General features: G+C 31.4%; 1 protein-coding gene across 1 annotated transcript in view; it reads left to right on the top strand.

Annotated features, from left to right (window-relative positions):
- The window catches only part of mRpS29 (mitochondrial ribosomal protein S29), an 80,299-nt gene that overhangs the window by 9,269 nt on the left and 47,390 nt on the right, over positions 1–23,640 (top strand). The window contains exons 3-5 of the mRNA XM_085811031.1: positions 6,646–6,750; positions 7,780–7,888; positions 11,527–11,619. Coding sequence (XP_085667157.1) covers positions 6,646–6,750; positions 7,780–7,888; positions 11,527–11,619 — 307 coding nt within the window. The remainder of the gene's footprint in view (positions 1–6,645; positions 6,751–7,779; positions 7,889–11,526; positions 11,620–23,640) is intronic.

Here is a 23,640-nt window from a genome sequence, read left to right as displayed (position 1 = left end):
TACGAGTAATATACAGCATATGTGTTAGTGTGCAAATTATAAAGTAGCCAAATAGGAGATAAAATACTATTTTAGCAACCAGTCTTGTGACGAAGATACCATAGGGAGAAAAACTAATTTCACTTGTTAAATTCAACGGAGGGGTGAAATAGCTTAATTACATCCACATGGTAAGGGGGGCCTGCTTTTGAAGTAGTTTGAGTAAAAATGCTTGCCATTTTTGGGACAGACCTGGTAAGAAAACACGATTATTTTTACGTCGTTTTCTGAAAAAAGCCATAACGCTCAGGGGGTTAAATATGACCTCCGTACTTTGCACAGACATGCATGCCTCATTTAGACTATGACTATTGGTGGCATAGGCAGTGTGAAATTTTTTCTGTCCGTAATTTCCCCTGTCTATTTTGCACAGCTTTCAAGGAGCACAGAGGTTAGGTGGACAATTCCTTTTTTAGTAATCTAAGTTGAAATGCTAATTATGCATAGCATCATTTGCAGTTATTTGTAATTACATATTGTAATTAATTGTTATAATTATGTTATAACTATATTGTTGAAACTAAATAACATTTGCATAATCTGAATTCAGAAAACAAAACATTTATTTTACATCTTTATAAAGAAAGATAGTTCTGAAACAACATATTTCATCTTCACAATCAACTGATGCTCTCACTTCAAAGCTTTACGCCATCTAACTTGGCACACATCCAAAAGAACAAATCGAAGAATTACAGAAGCATTGTTGCCAGACAAGAAGAGAAATATAATTACAAATTTCACGCAATAATAAAACAAAAACACACTTTTGAAAAATAAACAATAATAATAAAATTCTTATTTCAAAATATACAATATTGTCTTGATTAAGCAACATATATTATATTTTAAATTATTATTATTGTTATTGTGCAATTATAAATTATTGTAATTACAATAATAACATAATAATTTTGGTTATTATTTACACTCGCACCAAAAGTCATGAATTGTTTGACAAGTTTGGTTAGATGGAAAGTTTCGGAATTGTTTGGTGAACTATTGTAATTAAATAATTTAAAATGGTTCATCAGCTAATTTTGGATGAACAGAAACATGACAGTTTTCCTAGGAAGTGGAGTTCATTTGAATCTGATTTACGTCCTCTTGACAATGTTGAATTAGATTTTAATTGTATTTCTTTTCCCTTTTCTTTTTATTTGTTTATTTATTTATTATTATTTTTTTCAGGATTTCTGTATTTTTAGGATTTGTTTTTATTTGTTTTGCAATACTTGAACCACCTAAGCCAGAATAAACTCTGGCTTTAACATAAATATAATCTTAATATTATGGATATTACCGATAAACATAATACAGTACAAAGTCCGAAATCCGGATGTCAATTATCCGGAATGATCTAAAATACGGACCTCTAAACGACCGTAAATGTTTTTCTCTTAGCCTTTATGCATGCGCATTTGTTTTCCCCTTCCGCGCATAATAAAACATCTGAAAAATCAAGATTCTTAATTTCACTTTGACACTAAATAAAATATCTTGTTATTGAAGAAATAATCATTTTAGGATAAATTTGTACGATCAGTAATTTGGCTCCGTTGCTGCGTATCTGCTTCACACACATCTTAAACTGAAACATTACACATAGGTACATCCTTGATGTGACGCCAACCTGGCGAATCATTATTTATTATACTTTCCTTTCAACACCACATGTTTATCCAAACACGACAATTTGAGTAATGACTCATGTAGTGATGCCTAAACAATTTTTTAATGTTAGTACAGTACAAAGTCTGTAATCCAGATGTCCATAATCCGGACCTTAAAGCCACAAACTTTATGCGCATGCGCATATGCATTTATGCATGTGCATAATGCATTTACGCATGCATGTTTAATCTATAACGGACAGTATAAGCTAGGCCAAAATTATCTAAGGCATTTCAATTAATGTTGCAGATTGCACTGTTTCTTAATCTTCTAATTGGATCCAGCTTATTATTTTTTGCAAACTGTTAGAAGATTTTTATAAAAATTAGGCTTGAACTTTCGATTATGTCAAAAAGAGTTTCCAATTCTGGAGCTGCCAAAGGATCTACAAAGCGAAAGCATGTTTCGATGTCCATTAAGCAAAAAGTGGAATTGCTGCAAAAAATGGATAAAGACCTATCTGCCTCAAAATTATGCGAGAAGTATGGCATTGGAAAGTGCACTTTATATGACACAAGAGAAGGGAACTTTTTGAATTTTTTGTGGAAGCATCTTAAACAACTTACATTGAAAGAAATGTTTAATAAAGTAAACAAATAAATATTAAGCTTTTTTTATTTGTAAAATTTGATACCTTTTAGATCATAATTGTTCTTTATTTCATAAATTACGATTTCATATTTTTAATTGTATAATTTCTGAATGCCATCTTACCAGATTTAAACTGATGATCTTTAATCCAGAAAAACCCCTAATCCGGAATTGCCGAGTCTGGGTTATAGACTTTGTACTGTATTTGAATAATAAAGGAGTATGGTAACCTTTTATGTTGACATCATGCTTGACGATGATTACAGATTTAAGTTGATGCTAAAAAATATTGACGAGAAAAAATTTACCAAAATTTTTTTCCCATATGCTAAAATTAGATTTTGTTGATGATACTCATAGACTATAAGCATCATCATACTTTGTGTATCATCAACTATACCCAAATATTACATTTAGGGCTATTTGAATTAAGAATAACTGATTTATTATTCATATAAACCCAAAACCTGCGCCAGAGATCGTATGGTCGCACCCAGTCGCAGAATTTAGGACTCGCAGAGACTGCATTAGGCGTTAAGATATCTAGTGCCAGTCCTCAATAAGGCTTAAGTATATGTGGGAATTTATTTATTCAGAACTTAAGCATGTGCAAGAAATAGACATAACTATAATAAATAACTAAACTAATACAATTCAGGCTTAATTGTCTGAGTGCACAATAGAAGCAAGATAAAATTTAATGAAACAACTTGTCATTAGTCGCCAAGCTCAGGATGCATAGCAAAATATGTATAGTGAAGGGTAGCTAAATTTGATGATAATAGCCACTAATTTAAAGTTTTTCGGATCTCACAAAACAAAGGTGAAGTTTTTCAATCAATGGATTTTGTAATGAAATGTGGAGAAATGGTAATAAATGAAGATGATATAAAAGAAGTTTTTCTTTGTGATGACAATGCTTCTCGGTCATCAATCACTTAATGAATGGCAAAATATGTAGTATGGTTCTAGATCCAGAAAATACTGCTACTGATAGTGAAGAAAGTGACAGAGAAGTTACTAAAAACGAGAAAATTTTGATTGTCAAGTTAATCGGAATTCTTGAAGCAGCAGTTACAGGACTTCAATAATGTAACTAAACAAGAGATTATGTCTGTCTGCAGAATTAAAGAGAAGGTATTAGCACACAAAAAATGACGCAACTTAAACAACTTACATTGAAAGAAATGTTTAATAAGGTAAACAAATAAATTTTAAACATTTCATAAACAGATCATAAATACTTCATTATTTCATAAATCAAATTTCATATTTTTAATTTTATAATTTCTACATGCCATCATCTTACAGAATTTAAACTAATATCCGAAAATTCCCAAATCCGGAATCGCCAAAGTTCCAACGAGTCCGGATTTTGGACTTTGTACTGTAATATTAAACTTGTGCTAAACTTCAGTGCATAAATTCTATCAGTGCACTAAACTAAATAAAGTGCACTAACTGCCACTAAACTGCACTAAACTAAATTCTACCAGTGTGCTAAACTTCAGTGCATAAATTCAGTGAAAAATTCATAACTGAGTGTATTTATTTTTTTAGTAGTATGAATAAAAGTTAATAAAACCTGTGTCTTCAAATCTTTAAATAAGATTTATGTCATACTGTAAATAAATGAGCTGCATTTCTAGATTTTACGTGTTATTCATGTTCTCTTTTAATGGTAATGAAAATAATGCAAACTGGAACTTTCAAATAATTAAAATCTTTAAATCTGTGCAAAACTATATTTGCAACAAATACTTAATCAAAATATATATATGGGCCGCATAAAATTTTCATGAGGCCTGTAGGATGCCAGTTCGAGACCACTACTGTAGATGACTATGTGGTTGTTACATTAATGGCTAAGAATCGCCAACAATAATAATAATAAAGTAATCCTCATTTATTCAAATGTGTATGTTCTTACTTTTGTTTCTGCAGAATTATTTTCCATCTCCTCAATATTTTCTTTTTTTTTACCATCTGAATTTTATTGTATAATAATGATAAAACTCCATAAAGTGAAATTAATATGAAATTCTTGTTCAGTTCATTTAATTTATAAACCTGTACTAGCATAAAATTTGTTGACCAAGAAATTAATTATTGTTCTGAAAACTTTTAGCTGAATTTCAGGGGGTAATTATCCTATGCTCAATTTCAGGAGAGAAAAATAGATGTTAATTCTCTACAGTCAAAAGTCTTTAATTCGGACTCGTCGGGACTTTGGCGATTATGGGTTAGGGGTTTTTCCTGATTATAGATCATCAATTTAAATCTGGTAAGATGGCATGCAGATATTATACAATTAAAAATATGAAACATAATTTATGAAATAAAGAGCAATTATGATCAAAAGGGTATCAAAATTTACAAAAAAAAAAAAAAAAAAAAACCTTAATATTTATTTGTTTACTTTATTAAACATTTCTTTCAATACGCGCATGCGTAAAGCATACATTACGCATAGTCGAAAATTGAAAATTGCAACCAGAAAACTATTTGATGTGTATTCATATTATTTATAATGACGAGGAAATTGATTTCAATCATATCGAAATACATCGAGATGAGACACTACATTTAGTAAGGAATTATAAGCTGAATAAAATGAAAACATTTGCCCTGAAGATGAGGATAGTGCTGACAGATCAACTTCCAGTTTACTGTGCGACCCCCCCCCCCTCCCGCAGAGCAGCGTGAAATTGATAAACAGATTTCGGAATGGTTAGAGAAACAAAGGATTTGTGTTTATCCATTTTTTGCAGCAATTCCACTTTTTGTTTGATGGACATTGAAACATGCTTTCGCTTTGTAGGTCCTTTGGCAGCTCCAGAATCGGAAACTCTTGACATAAGCGAAAGTTCAAGCTTACTTTTTATAAAATTGCTCTAACAGTCTGCAAAAAATAATAAGCCTGATCCAATTAGAAGATTAAGGAACAACACAATCTGCAACATTAACTGAAATAGATAATTAGATAATTTTAGCCTAACTTATACCGTCCGTTATACATTAAACGTGCATGCGTAAAGGTATTAGGTGCATGCGCAGAAAGTTTGTAGCTGTGAGGTCCGGATTATAGATCATTCTGGATTATGGACGTCCAGATTAAAGACTTTATACTGTATTGTGGAAAACATGTAATTTTTTTTTAATGTAACCTTTATAAATGTTTATAGGGTTGGGTTATTATTGAGTGCCATGATTAACAGAACTTGTGATTTGTTTTAAACAAATTTATACTTTCTGATTAAATTGGTACTATCTGATTATCCGCAACCCTCGTTCTGTAAAAGGTCAATTCGTTCGCGAAATTTTACTAGGTACAGTTTTTATTCATAAGTAATAATAAAATAAAACATTTTATACAAAATGAGAAATTGTGTGAGGCAAAAAAACTATGTTCTATATGGCTGATATTTATATTTTGCATCTGGATGATAGTATTTAACAAAATGATGTTTAAATATAAAGTGTGCAAATCCATGTATATACAAGCTTATGTATTATATGCATCTGCATGTATACTCTAAAATATCCCCAAAACATAGCATTTCTACCTAATGGTAAAGTTGGAGATGTGAATAATGAGAAAGTAGCTTAATATTTAAAGTTTATCATCCAATAAGTTCCAAATAATTTGAAATTTTCTTTATCTACAGCATGTAAGTATTGTACTTTATTGAGTATGTATCACTTAAAAGTAAAAGAAATTTAAATGAATACACCTTTTTAGGTAAATATATAAAATCATCATTTCAAAATTAAATAATTTACTTAATGTTCATTCCATACATATTAAAAAATATGGCATTATTATGACACTTTCTTAAATTAAATAATTTTATAGATTTAATATATTGGCATTGATTTAAAGCTATGACAAAAAGAATGATTTATTAAAAAATAGTAGTGATCACTGTGTTTCTTCCTCCAAGCTATATATCCATCTCAATATTCTCCTTTCTTTTATTCAGACTCTTCAAAACATTTTCCTTGATTAAGCATGGGGGAATTATTGATTTGTTTATGATAATGTCTTCTTCTTATTATTTTATTACAGGTTCTAAATAAAAATTATATGATGAAAACTACATTTAAGTTTATCTTGAGCTCCACCTTTTGTAAATAACTTTTTCAAATAATTAAAATGCTAATGTATGAATGTCTTCTTTTATGTAGCAAGCCACATTTTTGTGCCCTCTCTATATTAACATTATTTGAAAAAAAGTGTGCAACTATTGTTTTTATGAAAACTTAAATTATTGCATTAATATAAATTTTCTGTGTAATGTGGCTAAATATTACTTAAGCAATACATACTTTTATGATTAGGTTCTTCATACCAAGAATCATGTTGGAAAGTACTATACATTACCTCCCAATTTAAAGAAAAATCTGTTCTTCAGTGGAGGGATACCAAAATCATTGGATACTCTGGTAATTTTTGTATTCTTTTGAGATTTAAGCTTAAAATATATTATGCTTTCTTAATGTAAATAAACATTTATTGCTTACATGCTATGAATGCAGCATTATGTATATTGCCCAGAACACTTAGGCTAACTCTATCTGTTATTTTGAATATATTATGTTATTTTGAAATTTAATGTATTTGTTGCATATTAACAAACTAAGTAATATAAGAATAGTAAATACGTTTCTTTAATTTGAATTTCTATTTTATATTTTTGGTAGTACATCTAATTTGTATAACGATAGATTTAATATATAATATATCCAAATGAAAATTTGTTACCATGTACAAGACACATTTCTAATGCTGTATGTTACATAATTGTGCATAATTTTTTAACAATTTTATGATATTTTTATTTTTAAATTAAAAAAAAAAATAATAATGGTAACCTTTTTTGAGGTACTAAACAGTAATTTGGAGTTTTCAGACTGCATTTACTAAAAAACATCAACCATATTTATCATGTTAACTTTTTATGAGTTTATTTTTGAATTCTGTTTGATAGAATTTAAAAAACAGTATTTTATCTTCGATTCGTATTACTATATATGGTGTTATTGTTATTATTACAGGATTATGTAACATTATTAGTGCCATATATGAGACGGAATAGGATAAGTGTTAATTTACTGTGACTGTTATAATGCAAGCACTATCCATCAGGAGTCCAAGTTATCAGAAATGTAGTTTATGAACATTCTGAGGAACATCTATGTTATTAACCATCATTTTCCTAATATGGAGACTTCTTTCTGTATTCCTCATTTCTCAGTATCATATTGAGATAAAAATAATTATATGCATTTTCCTGTAACTTAAAATTTAAGAGATAAATGGTCAGTTATCATAATGTTTTTTAAAACGTTAGTTCTGCAAAGATGGGTATGGTTTTCCATTAAACGATATGTATTAAAAATGTACTTTGCTCATAAATTCCAAAATTATGGAATTTATAATAATTATAATTAATAATTTTTATTGCTCTTCAGATGAATACTTTTGGTGAAGCATGCATTATGGTGCGTGAACCAGCCTTAGAGGTTATTGCCTTTTTGAAAAATGCTAATTATTCTCACCCAGCCTTACGCTTTGTTATATGTATCCTTTTATAGCAGTGTCATTTTGGCTCTGATATTATTTAATATATAAGATTCATACATAAAATGCTTTATTAACTTTCGGCTCAATTCTAGGAGGACACTTCACAAATCAAGACGTTGTTTACTTGTCTTAGGCTTAGACATGTCTTTTTATGATGTTATATTGACTATGCCTCTTTCAAGATACAAGTTACAGTTAAGTTGTAGCTTCATATTTGAAAAGAATTAAAATTATATTTTAACTAAGTAGAAATGTTAGGTTTATAATGTAACTGCATGAAATTTCTTTATTATAAATCTACTTCATTGTGTGTGTTGAGCTATTGTTAGCATTTGACAAATTGAGTTATTGCTCATAAATGCATTATTAAGCTTTACCAAATGATTCAAAATATTGATAGAATGATTTAAAATTTATAACTGTAATTGTGTAAACACAGAAAAGGATCTTTTGGCTCGAGAAATTTTTTATCTTTGATGCATGTATCTGATTTTGGCACTTCCTGCAGTACAGGAAAGTATCTGAAATTTGGATTTTTCTTTTACTGTTGGAGCAAAAAGGGTAAAGTCAGTGTGATTGAATGGTGTATGGAGAAAATATTGATTTTAGTTTTGTATAAATGTTTGAAATTTTATGGTTGATGAAGAGCAAATTGAATATGTGTGATGCCTTGTGAGTTATAAGTGGATGGGTAAGTGTGGGAATGATTTTATGTGATGAGTTAGGTATTGCTAAAAATACCAAGAAGATTGAGTTAATTTTTGTTGGGAAATGTGCATGAAGTCATGCTTGAAGGAAAATGTTGGGTGGGGAGGACAGGATTGTGGAAACTGAAGAAAGTAAATTTCGTAAGCAAAAATATCCTAGTGGGAAAAGAGTCTAAGCAAAACTGTTGTTTGGTTTGCTTGAGAAACTAATTGATATGTGATGTTTAGAGTCGTTGAGAGCAAAGGTGTCGAGTCATTGTTCGAAATTATTAAAGAAAGTGTCGTACAAGATCAGTTGTTATTTCTGACTGTTGGAAAGCCTCGAGTTTGAAGGATATGCACACCTAAAAGTAAATCATAGCTTGTGTTTTAAAGATCTGCAGACCAGGTGCACATTCCAACATTGACATACACATACCAGTATTGAAGGGACTTGGGGAGCTATTAAAAGAAATCGTCCTGGTACTCGGTAGGCAGCAATACAATCTGATTCATATCTATTCAACCACAGGAGGAGATGCCAGCAGAAGGAATTCAAAACCTACCAGTTAATGCAGATATTTCTGAGTGAGATGTGGACAATATATTCTGCCAAAAGGAGAGGACTAAATGTAAATTTCATTTATTATTATTGGTTAAAGTGAAATATCAGGTGCACACCAAATTTGGCATTTTCACTGTTAGGTAATCACATTATTATGATAGTTTTATTTTTCGTCATTGGGTCATTCTTCTGGAAGTGTTATTTTTTTAATAATTCAAATCGCTTGAGTTGTGTGATAGTTCTCTGTCGGTCATTTGTTCTGTGTTACTGATTGTTATCTGTTATTTTTAAAATAGCCTGTTTTTAAAAGGTTGAAAACACAGGAACTCTTTTAGTTTTGTTATATTTGAGTGTATTTTAAAGTTGCAACAGCTCTAGAGGAATCCTGACTATCGCCGGTGTGAAATGGCGAGGCTGTGCACAATGCTAAATTTGTGCAATTCTGCAATTTTTTTAAGGGAAAACAGATGCTGTATGCATGGGGTAATGCTGTTTAAATTTACAACATTAATTGCTGTATACAATTACAACAGTAATGTATCGTATGTCATGTGTAATATTTGCTATATCTTTTTAATTTGTACTGTTGTATTAATTATATATTGTATTTTAATTCATCGCTTTTCTATTTTGAATTCGATTTTTCTTTCTTTTCTTTTGGCATGTTGAGAATGTTTTCTGTCTTATGATAAATATCATTAGTTTGATAGTCTTCAGGTCATTAAATTAGCCATCTTTAAGTCAAGAGTTAAGTAGCTAAAATTATAAACTTGCTCTCGATAAATAACTTTTGCATTATTATTTTAATACATAGTGTTTGCTATTGTAATTGCATTTAATATAATATTTTTTACTTGACCCATTAGGTAATATTACAAATTTGTGATTTTTATTTTCGTACTAATGTATGGAATATTAATATGTGCAAAGAGAGTATAATGTAATTTGAGAATCGGAGACATAGTGAAATGGATGTTGTGTATGCCATTTACCTATGTTCATTTGCCTTGAAAAATTATTTTTCTTTTTTTCATAATACATTCATTTCTTAAATTGATTATAATGTAATGAATATTGACTACTCAATAGTATATTAAGGCTTATGACATTGTATAGCAGTAAAATAATTTGTGAAAATGATAGAATTAAAGTGTTCTATTATGTAAATTTAAATTTAAAAAAATGTTATTATTTGTGTTAATACTAAAGCTTAAAAATCCTTTAAAGTATCAAAGCTGTCTGAAGTATGCAAGACTTGTTTACCATTTTAATAAGTGGTAGTACTGAATTATTTTATCATATTAATTTAATAAACAATTTAATGTTACTTTACAATAATGAACTATTGATTATTCTTATTTTTATTAGAAAATACTAAATTATGTGTGGTGTAAAATGGGAGAATACATTGCGACGTCATAAGTTTAGTCCCTTCTATTTACAGTGCCACTAAGTGCCACCTTTGCAATTTTGTGTATGTAGTATATTTTGAGTTTTTGCTGAACTTTTGTTAATGTCCATCTTATACTGATATATAAAATGCTTTAATTAAAATATAAATAAGTGTTTGATATATCCACATGATAATTTTTATGAAAAATTGCAGTTCTGTTAAAATGAGTAAAAGATATTTCTAATGCTGTATGTTACAGTGAAGTGCATAGAATACGCACTTGTAAATATATGTTAAAAAATCTTTAAAATGTTTTACATTTTTTAATTTTTACAATGTTTTATTACAGATGTATTATAGTAAAAGATTCATTGGTTTGTACTAATTTTGAAATATTAATTTATTTCACCTTGTTAGATAATTTCTATGGTGTAGTATTCTTCAAAAAAGGTACTATTTCCCTTTTATTGTGCAATTTTTAAAAAATTAATATATAGTAATTTAGTTGAGCATCAGAAATAGGGATTTACCATATTAGGTTTAGGCTTGGATTTTATATTGATTTGCAATTAAACTGGACATAAAATGATTCGTTTACATTAAGAACATTAAAGTAAGAAAATTTCATTTAGAAAATGAAGGCATTTCATTCCTTAAAAATACCTATATCTATATACCTCCTTTAAAATACTTTTATCTGTTTAATATATAAGAGCTATATACTTAGCAAATAGCATTGCCTTAATTTTGTTTTTTGAAATCTATGCTCATTGTAAAACAGTAGTTTTTTTTTTTTCCTTCCATAAAACACCTTAGAATATGATCTTTTTATTATATGCGTATATGTTTATGTGTTGATATATTTCTGGAGACCAAAATCAAAAGCATTAGTCTGTTAGATTGATGTGTTTTAGTAAGATACTTAAAAAAAGCAAACACTGGATAGCTATCAAATCCTTTTTTGTGTTTAGTATTCTTAATTTGATGTTAGATGGCAGAAATGGCACAGGCAAGACAACAACTCTTATGCATATTGTACATTTTGGATATCAAGCTGAATATCTACTGGTACATGTACCATGGGGTAAGTCTTCAAAAAAATTTTTTTTCTATATTGTGTTTCTTTATCAAAATATCATAACTAAAATGATAAGCTGTTACTAAAAATCAGAACTTTTTATATTAAAAGACTTAATTTTCTTACTTTGCAAGCCAATAAATGAGAAAATGTAAAATTAAAAATAAATTGAATAAACATATTTTTATATCAGTTGAAGTCATTTATATTAAACTGGAGCATATCAGTTTGAAACACTGTATCAATAATTGAAATTTATTTTGGCATAGCCACTTATAAAAACCACAATGCTGATATGATATTTATAGACAAAATTCAAATTTATATTGGCATAGGTTTCTGTTTCTCGAGAAGCAGATGCATTCTGTACCATTTTATTTTGATTACCTCTCTTAAACAAGCAAACAAAAATAAACTAAAAACTTGCATTCTGAAAATTTCAAATTACTGTCAAAAATGTGGAAGGATTTTACCATTAAATAAATAATACTAATATCTAGTGTTTGTTGTCATATATTCACATTTTATTGCTTTTAAATGAGCTTAAATGAAATTTAGAAAAAAAAAAAAAAAAAAATTCAATTCAAACACTCCCAGCATTTGCATCTATATTTCATTTTGTAACATAAATTGATATAAAAAGATAATTATAATAGCTTTAAAAGCAGGGTTGCAACTTTATTCTTCTTTGGAAAAAACAAGTTGAAAAAAATAGATTTCTCCAAGTCAAAGAAATGGAAGAAACCATTTTTTAAACTTATTTATATTATTATATCTATGGTTTATTCATATGCACTATTATTGTGTTATTAATTTAAATATTTTCATTGTCTGTGTAATGTAATATTAGCCTCATTTCTTTACTTGCAATAATCATTTTTTATAACATACATTATGTCCATAAAAATCCTTATCCAGCCTTTATTTTCAAAATTATTGGTTGTACACATATATCTGAATTATGAAAATGTTTTAATTCCCTGCATTAAAAAAATCTAATATCTTTGTAACATGTACTATTTATCATTGTTTATAATAATTATTATTTTATATTGCATGGTGAGGGAAAACATGCATATAAAAAAGCACAAAGATGAGAAAATTGCATTGAGAGGAACAAAAAATTTAATATTCTCTGAGAAAGCAAAGAAGGAAAAAGTTTCTCATATTTTCTGACTCTTCACAACCCAGCTGAAAAGTTTTGAATTTGTTGTTGACTTTGGATAACATTCATGAATTTGTTGGTGACTTTGGCGAAAAATATTTATTTGGGTATCTGTATGTCTATTTCAATAATGTATTCTATACTCCTATTTATTTATGTTCTTCTTTTTCCATAGAAGACACACACTTCTTGGAGGTAATCCCATTTCTTCTTTTTTCTTATTTCTGTTTAGGGATAAACCCATTTCTTAATCATAGAATTTCGTTGACATATATTCCTTTGTCCAACAATAATTAAAGCAAACAGCTGATGTAAAAGAGATATGTCTCTCTTCAAACCAATTTCTAATTTTCATTCTAACACTTTGCAATTTTTCATATTGTATTTCCGTAAAATGTGTTTGTTTAAGGTGTGCACAAATTTATGCCTTAATAGTCTATATAGTTCTGCATAGTTAGATGTGTGCTGCCCATATACGTGGGTCTTTTTGATGACATGGTAAATTGCCACTTAACTTCTTTTTGTCTCTATAGGATGAATTGCTTCACCAATATTTTTTCATAACTTTTCAATTGGGGGTACAAATGATCTGAAAGTACTAGGTTATTAATGCATAATACAGTCAAAAATTGTTAATTCGGACACCCATAATCCGGACCTCAAAGCTAAAATCTTTCTGCGCATGCGCCACATTGACACATGCGCATACACGTTTAGGCATGCGCATAAGACCTTTTACAACTACGCATATGTGTGTGCGCAAGTGTAGAATACGTTTTCACGTGCGCATTTTATGTATAACGGACGTTATAAGCTAAAATTATCTATTTCAGTTAATGTTGATGATTGCGTTCTTCCTTAATCTTCGAATTGGATCCGGCTTATTATTTTTTGCAGACTGTAAGAGCAATTTTATAAAAGTAAGCTTGAACTTTCGATTATGTCAAATAGAATTTCCGATGCTGGAGCTCCCAAAGTATCTAGAAAACGAAAGTATGCTTCGATATCCATCAAACAAAAAACAAATTGCTACAAAAAATGGATAAGGGCATATCCTTTGTTTATCTAACCGTTCCGAAATCTGTTTATCAATTTCACGCTGCTTTGAGTGCGGGGGGGGGACGTCGCGGCGCAACGCGCAATGAACTGGAAGTTGATCTGTCATCACTATCGTTATCTTCAGGGCAGTTGTTTTTATTTTATTCGGCTTATAATTCCTTACTAAATGTAGTATTTAATCTTGATGTACTCCGTCTTTGATATGATTTAAATCAAATTCCTCGTCATTATAAATATCACGAATACAAATCAAATAGTTTTCTGGTTGCAATTTTCTAATTTCGGCTATGCGTAAGGTATGCTTTACGCATGCGCACGTTGAAAGAAATGTTTAATAAAGTAAACAAATAAATATTAAGCTTCTTTTTTTGTAAATTTTGATACCCTTTAGATCATAACTGCTGATTATTTTATAAATTACGGTTTCATATTTTTAATTTTATAATTTCTGCATGCCATCTTACCAGATTTAAACTGATGATCTATAATCCGGAAAAATCGATAATCCGGAATTACTGAAGTCCCGACGAGTCCGGATTAAAGACTTTTGACTGTACTAATTTTTTGGCTTTTACTTAATGCATAATATTTATTTTCTGGTTCATAGTTGCATAATACTTATTTTCATTAATGCATAATACTTATTTTCTGGCTTATAATTGAGCAGAACAATGTATTTATAAAGAAATGCAACACTTTCATCAGGTGACAAATTTCACAATCCCATTATAACTTGTTACGACAACAAATATACTCAATTAAAAAAAGGAATACTAATCAGGAAAATAGCCTTTGTATTTCAAAAAGTGTAAATGCTTTGTAATTAGATGTGTGTTACCCATATACGTGGGTCTTTTTGATGACATGGTGAATTGCCACTTAAATTATTTTTGTCTCTACAGGATGAATTTCCTCACCAATATCTTTTCAATAGGGGTACAAATGATCTGAAAGTACTAGGTTATTAATGCATAATACTTATTTTCTGGCTTTTTGGTTGAGCACAATCTGCCTCTAATCATACAGTTTTTTCTCAATAGTAAAATTACTAAGATATAGTCATGTCCAAGGAAAATGGCTGTACTTGCATAAAATAATTGGTGTGAAAAATAAATCTTCACTTGCATTCAAACAGCTACTTTCTGCTTTTTTTTTTCTCCCCTGCTTATAATAAAAATTGTATTCGGTGTTTGTTACTTTTTTAATTCTGTGGATTCAGAAATTGTGCATGTGATCCTGCTTTAGAAAGAGACTTGATATGTATTACTCTTTAAACAAGGATTAAATTCAGATACCATGTTAATTATGATACATTGGAAAACCATTGGAAAACTTTTATTAGGAAAAAATTAGGGCTAAGCAACAGCGCAGCTATGAACAAAATTATGATATTTCTTATGGAAAGCAAAATCTGATAATCCTGTTAACAATTGTGTAAAAATGGAATAGATTATTCCATTTTCACACAATTGTTAATTGTCTATAAAACTTTTCAAATAATAGAATAATTTTTAATGTATACATGTTTTTGTGTTAATAGCATTTAGAACTTAGTGATTACACTTCCAGATATTACTTAGAATGGTATCTATTACTTAAAGAAAAGTCCTTTTTTGTATATTATTACTGTTTAAATTTTTTTTTTTTTTTTTGGTCAGTGAAAAACTCCCCCTGATTTTCCTAAAATACAATTCCTTCTCTTAAAAATCTATCCTGACTTTTGAGTTTGGCTGGTTGGCATGTCTGTAAAACAAAATAAAATACAATTCCTTCTCCTAAAAATCTATCCTGACTTTTGAGTTTGGCTGGTTGGCATGTCTGTAAAACAAAATAAAATACAATTCCTTCTCCTAAAAAATCTATCCTGACTTTTGAGTTTGGCTGGTTGGCATGTCTGTAAAACTAATAGCATTTTACATGTGTTGAAGAAAATGTATTTTCAAACTTTCATTTTTACAAAGTCTTCATTTGTTGAAGTGAAAGGTATTTTGATTACCTCAATACTTCATGCAGGAAGTTAATGAAGTGAGTATTTTTTTGCATTCAAATCTAATGATCTAGAGCTCACGTGTTTTGCCTATTCAGATAAACTAACCTAATCAACTCTGTATTGGGCTCTTATGCAATGATCACTATATTTCACCATCTTTCATGCAAGTAACTCTGAATCAAGGAACCCGAATTTTCCCTCAATTCCAACTTTATTCTGAAAGCCATACTGTGGTCATCATCGGATCCATTTTATGTTATTGAGAGGTGACAAGGTTTCAAGAAGTTTCAGACGAATCACAGCAGAGACAAGTGACATTGTAGCATGCAGAGGACTTTTTGGAATACTCCTTTTTTTTTCATCAATTCACAGCAGAGTTTATTATTTGTATTGCACAAAGCACAGTGGCCCAAAAGGTTTTTATGACAAAAGCATAGCAGAATATGCTGCTGCATTTTATGGAAGAAAATTCTGATTTTTTTTTCAGGAGGAAATTAATGCTGGAATTTGCAGAAAAAAGAAAAGAGATGTATAGGGTGATATTGCATATACACTGGTGAAATAAATTAAGAGAATTTTCATATTTGATCTACGATCTCCAGAACTACTGGACAGATTTTAATAAAATTTGATATGAATATATGTTAATATAAAACAAACAGAATAAACATTTAACAGTTATACTAAACACACATGTTCGTGTGTAACACTCATGGGAGTCTGAAGGTCTGAAACAGCAGTTGCAGAAGACACAAAAGAAATAGGTTAATAGGGGGTATGGTCTCCTCTTACAGCCATACAGGCCTCGCAGCGTGATGTCATACTGGAAATAAGGCAGTGTATCAGTGCCTGTGGCAGTTGGTCCTACTCATTCAGCAATGCTGTTTTCAGTTCCTGGATGGTTCTCGGAGGAGGGTTGCGAGTTGCAATTGACCTTCCCAGAGCATCCCAGATATACTCTATAGTGTTGAAATCTGGAGACCTGGTTGGCCATTATATCAGGCGAATATCCTCACTCTCGAGATATTCGTCGACCAGAAGAGCTCTATGTGGTCTCGCGTTATCGTCCTGTAAGCTAACTTGGGGCCCACTGCACCCTGGAAAAGGAGAACATTGGGCTCCAAGACCTCATCACTATACCTCACACCAGTCACAGAGCTTCTGTCAAAGATGTGGAGAGGTGTGTGGTCATCCAATATGATGCCTGCCCAGACCATTACACTCCAGCTGTCATAATTGTTGATTTCGCGTACATTGAAGGATAGATAGCGTGTCTCTGGTTCTCTCCATATGAAAGTACAGCGAGAATCGGTATTTAGGCTAAAATGGGACTCGTCAGTTAACAGAAAGGTCGCCCATTGCTCCATACTTCAATCACTATGCTGCTTTTATCATGCTAATCGGACTCTCCTATCCGTAGACATGAGCGGGATGCAAACAGCCAGTCTTCTGGCAAGCAACCCTCTCTCATTCAGTCTTTTAGAAACAGTCACCTTGTTACATGTGGCTGCATACATGTGGCCTATACATACATGTGGCCTATTACTATACATACATTACAGGTGGCCATTATATACCCTGTGGCTGCATACAGGTCTTGAGAGAGCTGAGAAGCTGTAGCTCCTATGTTACACCTCGCTAAAATGGACAAATAGCGATCTCGTCTGGCTGTCGTGGCTCTTGAACGACCTTACCCAGGCTTTTTCTCGATGGATCCAGTATCCTGGAACTGTTACCATAGGTTACACGTTGGGCCGTTGACATTGGGCGATAAATTAAACTCTCTGCATATCTGGACTTGCTATTGGCCTGCCTCTAGCCTCCGCACAATTCGCCACCTCATTCCATCATCTAAACATTGGTGGTTACACATTTTTACTGTTCCGATGTGAATTTAACTGATTGCAGCAAGATAACACCAAGAAATTCGCCGAGGTGTGCTAGCGAACACAATTCGTCTTACCCTCCACACGCTTATAAAGCCTGTTTTTCTGCTAGCTTCGTCTACACACATGTGTACGCTTATGTATTTGCTGTACAAGACTTGCATTTTTATCTAGAAGGAGTGGTTTTTCAATTCTTTTCATGTAATTCGATAAAATATGCAAATTCTCTTAATTTATTTCACCAGTGTAGTTTAAAGGCACAAGGATTTTTTTTAAAGAGGATAAATAAATTAAGCTTTGTTTAAATTTTTTTTTTAAATAAACTGATTTAAATATTTAATTCAGAAGTTAAACAACAAAAATCAGCGTTTATATTTTCAAATTTTCACAGGACTAGTTTCAATGGTTTTACCGAACCGTGATCCTCAGCTACAAAAGTGGGAAAAAAAAAAATAATAATAATAATAATAATAATCTGAATAATTTGAAAATATAATGCTGATTTTTGTTGTTTGACTTCTAAATTAATACTTATTCGGCGTGTTATTGTATCTTAATTAAATATTTAAGTTTATAATATTTCATTTCTATTGCAATTTAATTGCAAAATTAAGAATTTCTTCCTTGTACACATAGTAAAATCATTTTAATCGAGCAATTTATTTTATATTAAATGAAAAAAATATAATTTTCTTTTATTTAAATAAACAGATGCAGAAAAGCGAGAGATGCTAATCATGCTATTTTAAGCCATACATTTATCTGTTTTTTCGTTGGATAAGCTTGAGGATTTTTTTAATATTATTTTGCAGCTATTTTAAGCCATACTTTTAGTTTCTTCTATATGTAACAAAATCCTATACCAAATATGTTTCTTCTCTTTTCAAAAGATTTTACACTGAAAAGCCATTAAAAAATAGTATTATTTAGCTGTATTCCAAAATAAGGAGGACATCTTATTTAAAAGATTTGAACTCCTAAATTCCTTTTTTTTCATTAGACGTTTTTATGTGACATATTGTGTGTCTGCACTTACATATCAGTTGTTGTGAGGAATTATTGCACTTGCATTGTGTATGTGGTTAGCATTTCCAGTTTGTAAGGCGAATAGTATGAAACCTGGCCAAGACATGGTTGATTCCTCATATTTTCCATATTTCAAAAAATATAATAGTTTCTAAATTGCAGCGCTCAAGTGTTAAGGATAATAAGTCATTATCACCTCATGCCTTTTCCCAGTTATCCTTTAAATAAGGAAGAGTGAAAGTACTAACTGAATGTTCCCATGTATAATGTTATGGTGTTAATCAGCATTTCTTAATCTTTTTAATAACGGAACCTTTTTTAATCACTTTTATTGTGGAATCCTAGTTTGCTTCAATAGTATGGTTTTAATGCAACATTCTGCAAATGGATCATTCGAAAATTAAATGGCAATTATTTCAAATAATATTTATTTGCTCCAAAAAGTAATTTTATTAAAGAAGTTATTAAAATAATGCATTCAAATAGGACTTTTAAATTTTAATGAGATGAGTGTTACTGCTTTTTATTATTTCAGATATACTTAATATTAAGCTTTATGAAGAAAAGTTGGAATTTTCATGTCAGGTTCAGCATAAAGGTTTTTTTATTTAGTTTGGTATTTATTTTTTGTCAATACATAAGCTGAGACGTAAGTTTTGCACGTATGTGTTATTGCAAAAAGTGCCTACACAGCCTCTTGTGACTGTAAGATATTCATCTTTTAAACTGCGCCAGGATTCCACTAATGGCATTAATTTAAATTTTTGTTGCGATGATGAATCGGATGTCATTTTAATAAAAGTTTCTTATTCTTCCTGTGGATAGGGTTGAAGGTTGTGCATTGACAATAAATGGGGTTTTAGTCCAGAGTTCATTTTACTTCTAAATCTGCTGTTCATTTGGAAAATGCTACTAACAAGATTCGTTCAAACCTTTCAGTGCTGAATGATTTCTTCAATAACTGTCTTCCCTATATCAACCCCTTGTTTTTCTGAAAAGCCTTTTATAGGAAGCAATCAAGGTCATTGGAGCACACAGGATTTTCCTAAGTTCTATCATTTTCTTAAAAGAAAGATTTTTTTCATGATTAGTAAATGCATTTACTTGTTTGCCCTGAATGCTTAAATTAAGTTCATTGATCTCTGTAAAAACATCCTTTAAATATGCAATTTTAAGCAGCCAATTTCTATCAAATAATCGACTTTTCATTTCAAACTCAGAATTTTGTTTTAATTATTATTCAGTTATGAGATTTAGCTGAATTGTGGATTTATAAGTGATTTAGGTTATTGTCAATGCTTCTTGCACATTAAGAAAGAATTGTTTGTATCCGCAATTTTCTTAAACAGTTTGAAGTTATTTATCATGTATTTAATTTTTACAACAAATTCTTAATTTTTTCCTGTGATCCTTCCACGAGATATATTATTATGAAATGTCCAGAACCCTGTACGAACATGAAGGAAGAATATAATGTAACAATTGATGTCAGAAGTGGGATTGGAAGACAGTGATCATATTGTTTGTAAAGATGAAAAAATAAACGAAGGGACTTGTAAAGTTTCTAAAAGAGGTAAAGAAATAATTCATGTAAATAAAGTTCCTAATTTTCAAATGCCTGAAGTAGAGATGGAAGAACGCAAAAATGTGACAGTAAAGTTGGTAGAAACTGATAGTGAAGTATTGCAAGAAAATTTACCCACTCCATAAACTGAGTGTGTGTCTCCCAATACAGGTTATGCAGACACGGACATGATTCTAAACCAGGATACTTGCGTTTGTAAAGTAGTATCAGGCTCCATTCATGGTTCTGATGCAGAATTTGGAGCTGGTTCCCAGGAAAAAGGAAAATAAGCATGTACCATCTGCTAAAAATACTGAGGTGATTTCTATACAATATGAGATAAATCACAGAATGGTGAACGAACTGTTTTAGATCTTTCAGTGTATGAAAAGTCTGAAAGGACTGAATCTTCAGACTGTGATATGCAAAACAGAAATGTGTCTGAGAACTGCAGTGGAAACGTATTTGACTCGGGTATAACTTAAAAGACTGAGACTGAAATTCAGAACTTCAATTTGTATAATTTAAAATTGCTATGTGTTTAATTTGTGTATATAACTTGTACATAGTGTAAATAATTGTTTCTATAGTTATGTTTTGTTTGTACCGAATTTGGCTTCTGACCAAGAGTTGTACTCTGCCTGGGACGTGCAGTCCTTGGGAGGGGGCAGTATTACAGAATGTCCAGGCGTGGTAAGATAGCTTCCCTGCAAAGCAGGTTTAAGGTTGCCATAAAATGGCAAGGGAAGGCAGTTTTGCCCCATTTGGCGACAAAATTGGCAATATGCCATGGACGGATGGAGAACCTTCTGGAAAAATTCTTACCGGTTTAGCTCAGAATGTTCTCGAACACAAGTCAAAAACTATATGAACCCTGCTTGTACGCGGAGAGTCAGTGCGAGATAGTTAGTCTCGAGTTAGTCAGTCCATGCGAAGTCGATCGAGTTGGCAGCCAGGCTACGAGTGCCGAGTGGGTCGTCGAGTGCATCGAAAAAGTCTCTTAGTGTATCGTGGTTAGTGCATCATTGAGAGAGTGTGTTGAGCTCCAGGAAGAACTGAACCAAAGAGTCGGGAGCCCTGCTCTGTGTGTCGTCGAGTGCATCGCGAGTTGTAACTTGGAGAGTCTCGAGAGTACGTGGAATTCTGAGAGTGACCAAGCAGAGTCATGAGCTGTACTCTGTTGCTTTGCAGTGAAACTGTCTCCACCGTGATAGCCTGATAACCTGAAGGCTGTGTCGCTGATTGTTCCAGCGAGTGTATAGTAGATCTTCGACGACTGTAAAACATGACTTTGGAGCTGTCCTGATTAATATTGGCTAAATAAAGTGTGTTTTGATACTTCATCAAGTGTCGGTATTATTCACTCCAAGTCTACGAACCCCATACGAACGTGAAAGAAGAAAGTAACATAACTATATCAACAAACTGGTAGGCCCACAGCAATACTGTCATAATAATAATCTGATACCTTCTCGTAAAAAAATCTTAGTACTCTATTAATAAGCTACATATTTATAACTATATATATAAAAGCATTTTATTGGCAAATATATGATTTCAATGAATTAAATAACACAAATGTCTAATGTTTGAATTTATTGACATTTCCAAAATTTATTACTAGTAGCAAATCTCATTTATAGCATGTCAAATAAATACAATAGATTTTTTTAAAATCATGCTTCTATCAGTGTCAAAAATTTTAGTTATTTATTAACTTACAAATGCTTTAAATATTATTATTGTAAAAATGATGGATCTACATCAAAGATAGCATATATATCATTTCTGTGTATTATTTATTACTAAAAAATATGTGTTAGAGAAACATTTGATAAAAAGCTGAAAAAGTATGATTTCTTACCATAAAAATTGATAAAATAAAATGAAAATAAATTTCAGGAAACATATTGTTGCGTGCGTACGGGTTCGTTATGAAATGAATGCACAAGTCCGATGAAAAATGAACAAAAATTTATTATTATCACAACAAAAATGCTTAAATTTTCTCAAATTATCATGCAGTATTACAATATCTCACAGTAGTTTTCTTTTAACTACTCAAATGTCAATAGAACGTAATTCAAAACAGCTAAAGAACGCTAATCTGCGAATTCGCTACAATCAACAACAGTAGTTTTCTAAACAACAACAAACTAAGCAGCAACTACTACAAACTGAGATGTTTTCCTCCTTTTATAAGATTTTAAAATCACGTGCTAGAATTTTCCAGCACTTTCTCGAAATCAAAAAGAGATATTTATTTATTTAACGCACGCGCTCTTGTATTTTTAATTTTTCCGGCTTAGCTTTCTTTTAATATTCGTCACGTGCTGCACTGCGCGAGAAATAAAACCATTTAATTTATAATTGAACTAACATTAGCTTTTTAAATACCAAATCCGTAACAGTACGATAATTAAAAAACGAGAACTCCGCAGTTCCAGCACTTTAGAATTAGTTTCTTTTCACTTCTGTTCCGTCTCAAGCCACTGACTTGTCTGGTAAAATCATCTGCTTTATATTCCGTACCCTGGGGTGTTCTGCAATTCCGTCTTAGGTGACCTTCACTACCACATCTCCAACACCTTAGAGCCACTTTCTTCTCACTCCTACTCCGTATCAAATCTTCGACTTGTCTGGCTAAATCATCTAAACGAGCCATCAGTTGATCCACTGGCTCATGGACTCGCACAGCTCTAACTGGGTAGCGATCTCTACTAGTTGCTTGCTGGGCTGCCTCGAACTTCATGGCGTACAACAGAGCGCTTTTTATGTCCTTTACATCTGCCATTCGAAGAGCTTTCTGTATTTCAGTATCTCGGATGCCGTCGATAAAGTATTGTAAGGACAGGATTTCCCTTGTTTCTGTCGGGCATTCCGAAAAGGCGAGATGGGACAGCCTTTCAACATCCGCGGCGAGCTCCTGAAGTGTTTCGGTAGGCTTCTGTTGACGAGATTTTAATTGGAGCCTGCTGTAGTCTTTTAAACATTTCTCCCCAAAGTGCAACTGCAAGGCGCCGGACAGAGCTTCGAAATCTAACCTTTTGTTTTCGGGAAGAGTCTGAAGGATATCCGCTGCGTCGGCTCTTAAAGAAGCGGCGAGATGACAGGCCTTAGCTTGGGAATCCCATCCATTCGCATCCGCCACGATAGAAAATTGTGTCTTATACACCTGCCAGGAGGTCTTCCCATCATATGTGGATAGCTTCAGAGGTGGACGAGCAGGCATTGGTAAGAATTTAAAATCATCACTCCTGCTCCCTGCCGACGCTACGAATTTCTTTAAAGTATCCATTTCTTTGGCAACTGCAGAAACTCTCTCGTCAATTTGTTC

The sequence above is a fragment of the Stegodyphus dumicola genome, chromosome 2, assembly GCF_044657685.1.
Source record: "Stegodyphus dumicola isolate Sdum_Otavi_A_Nest chromosome 2, ASM4465768v1".
NCBI lineage: Eukaryota > Metazoa > Arthropoda > Arachnida > Araneae > Eresidae > Stegodyphus > Stegodyphus dumicola.
Note: the sequence above shows the minus strand (reverse complement) of the source record. Positions and strands in the feature narration are given on the sequence as shown.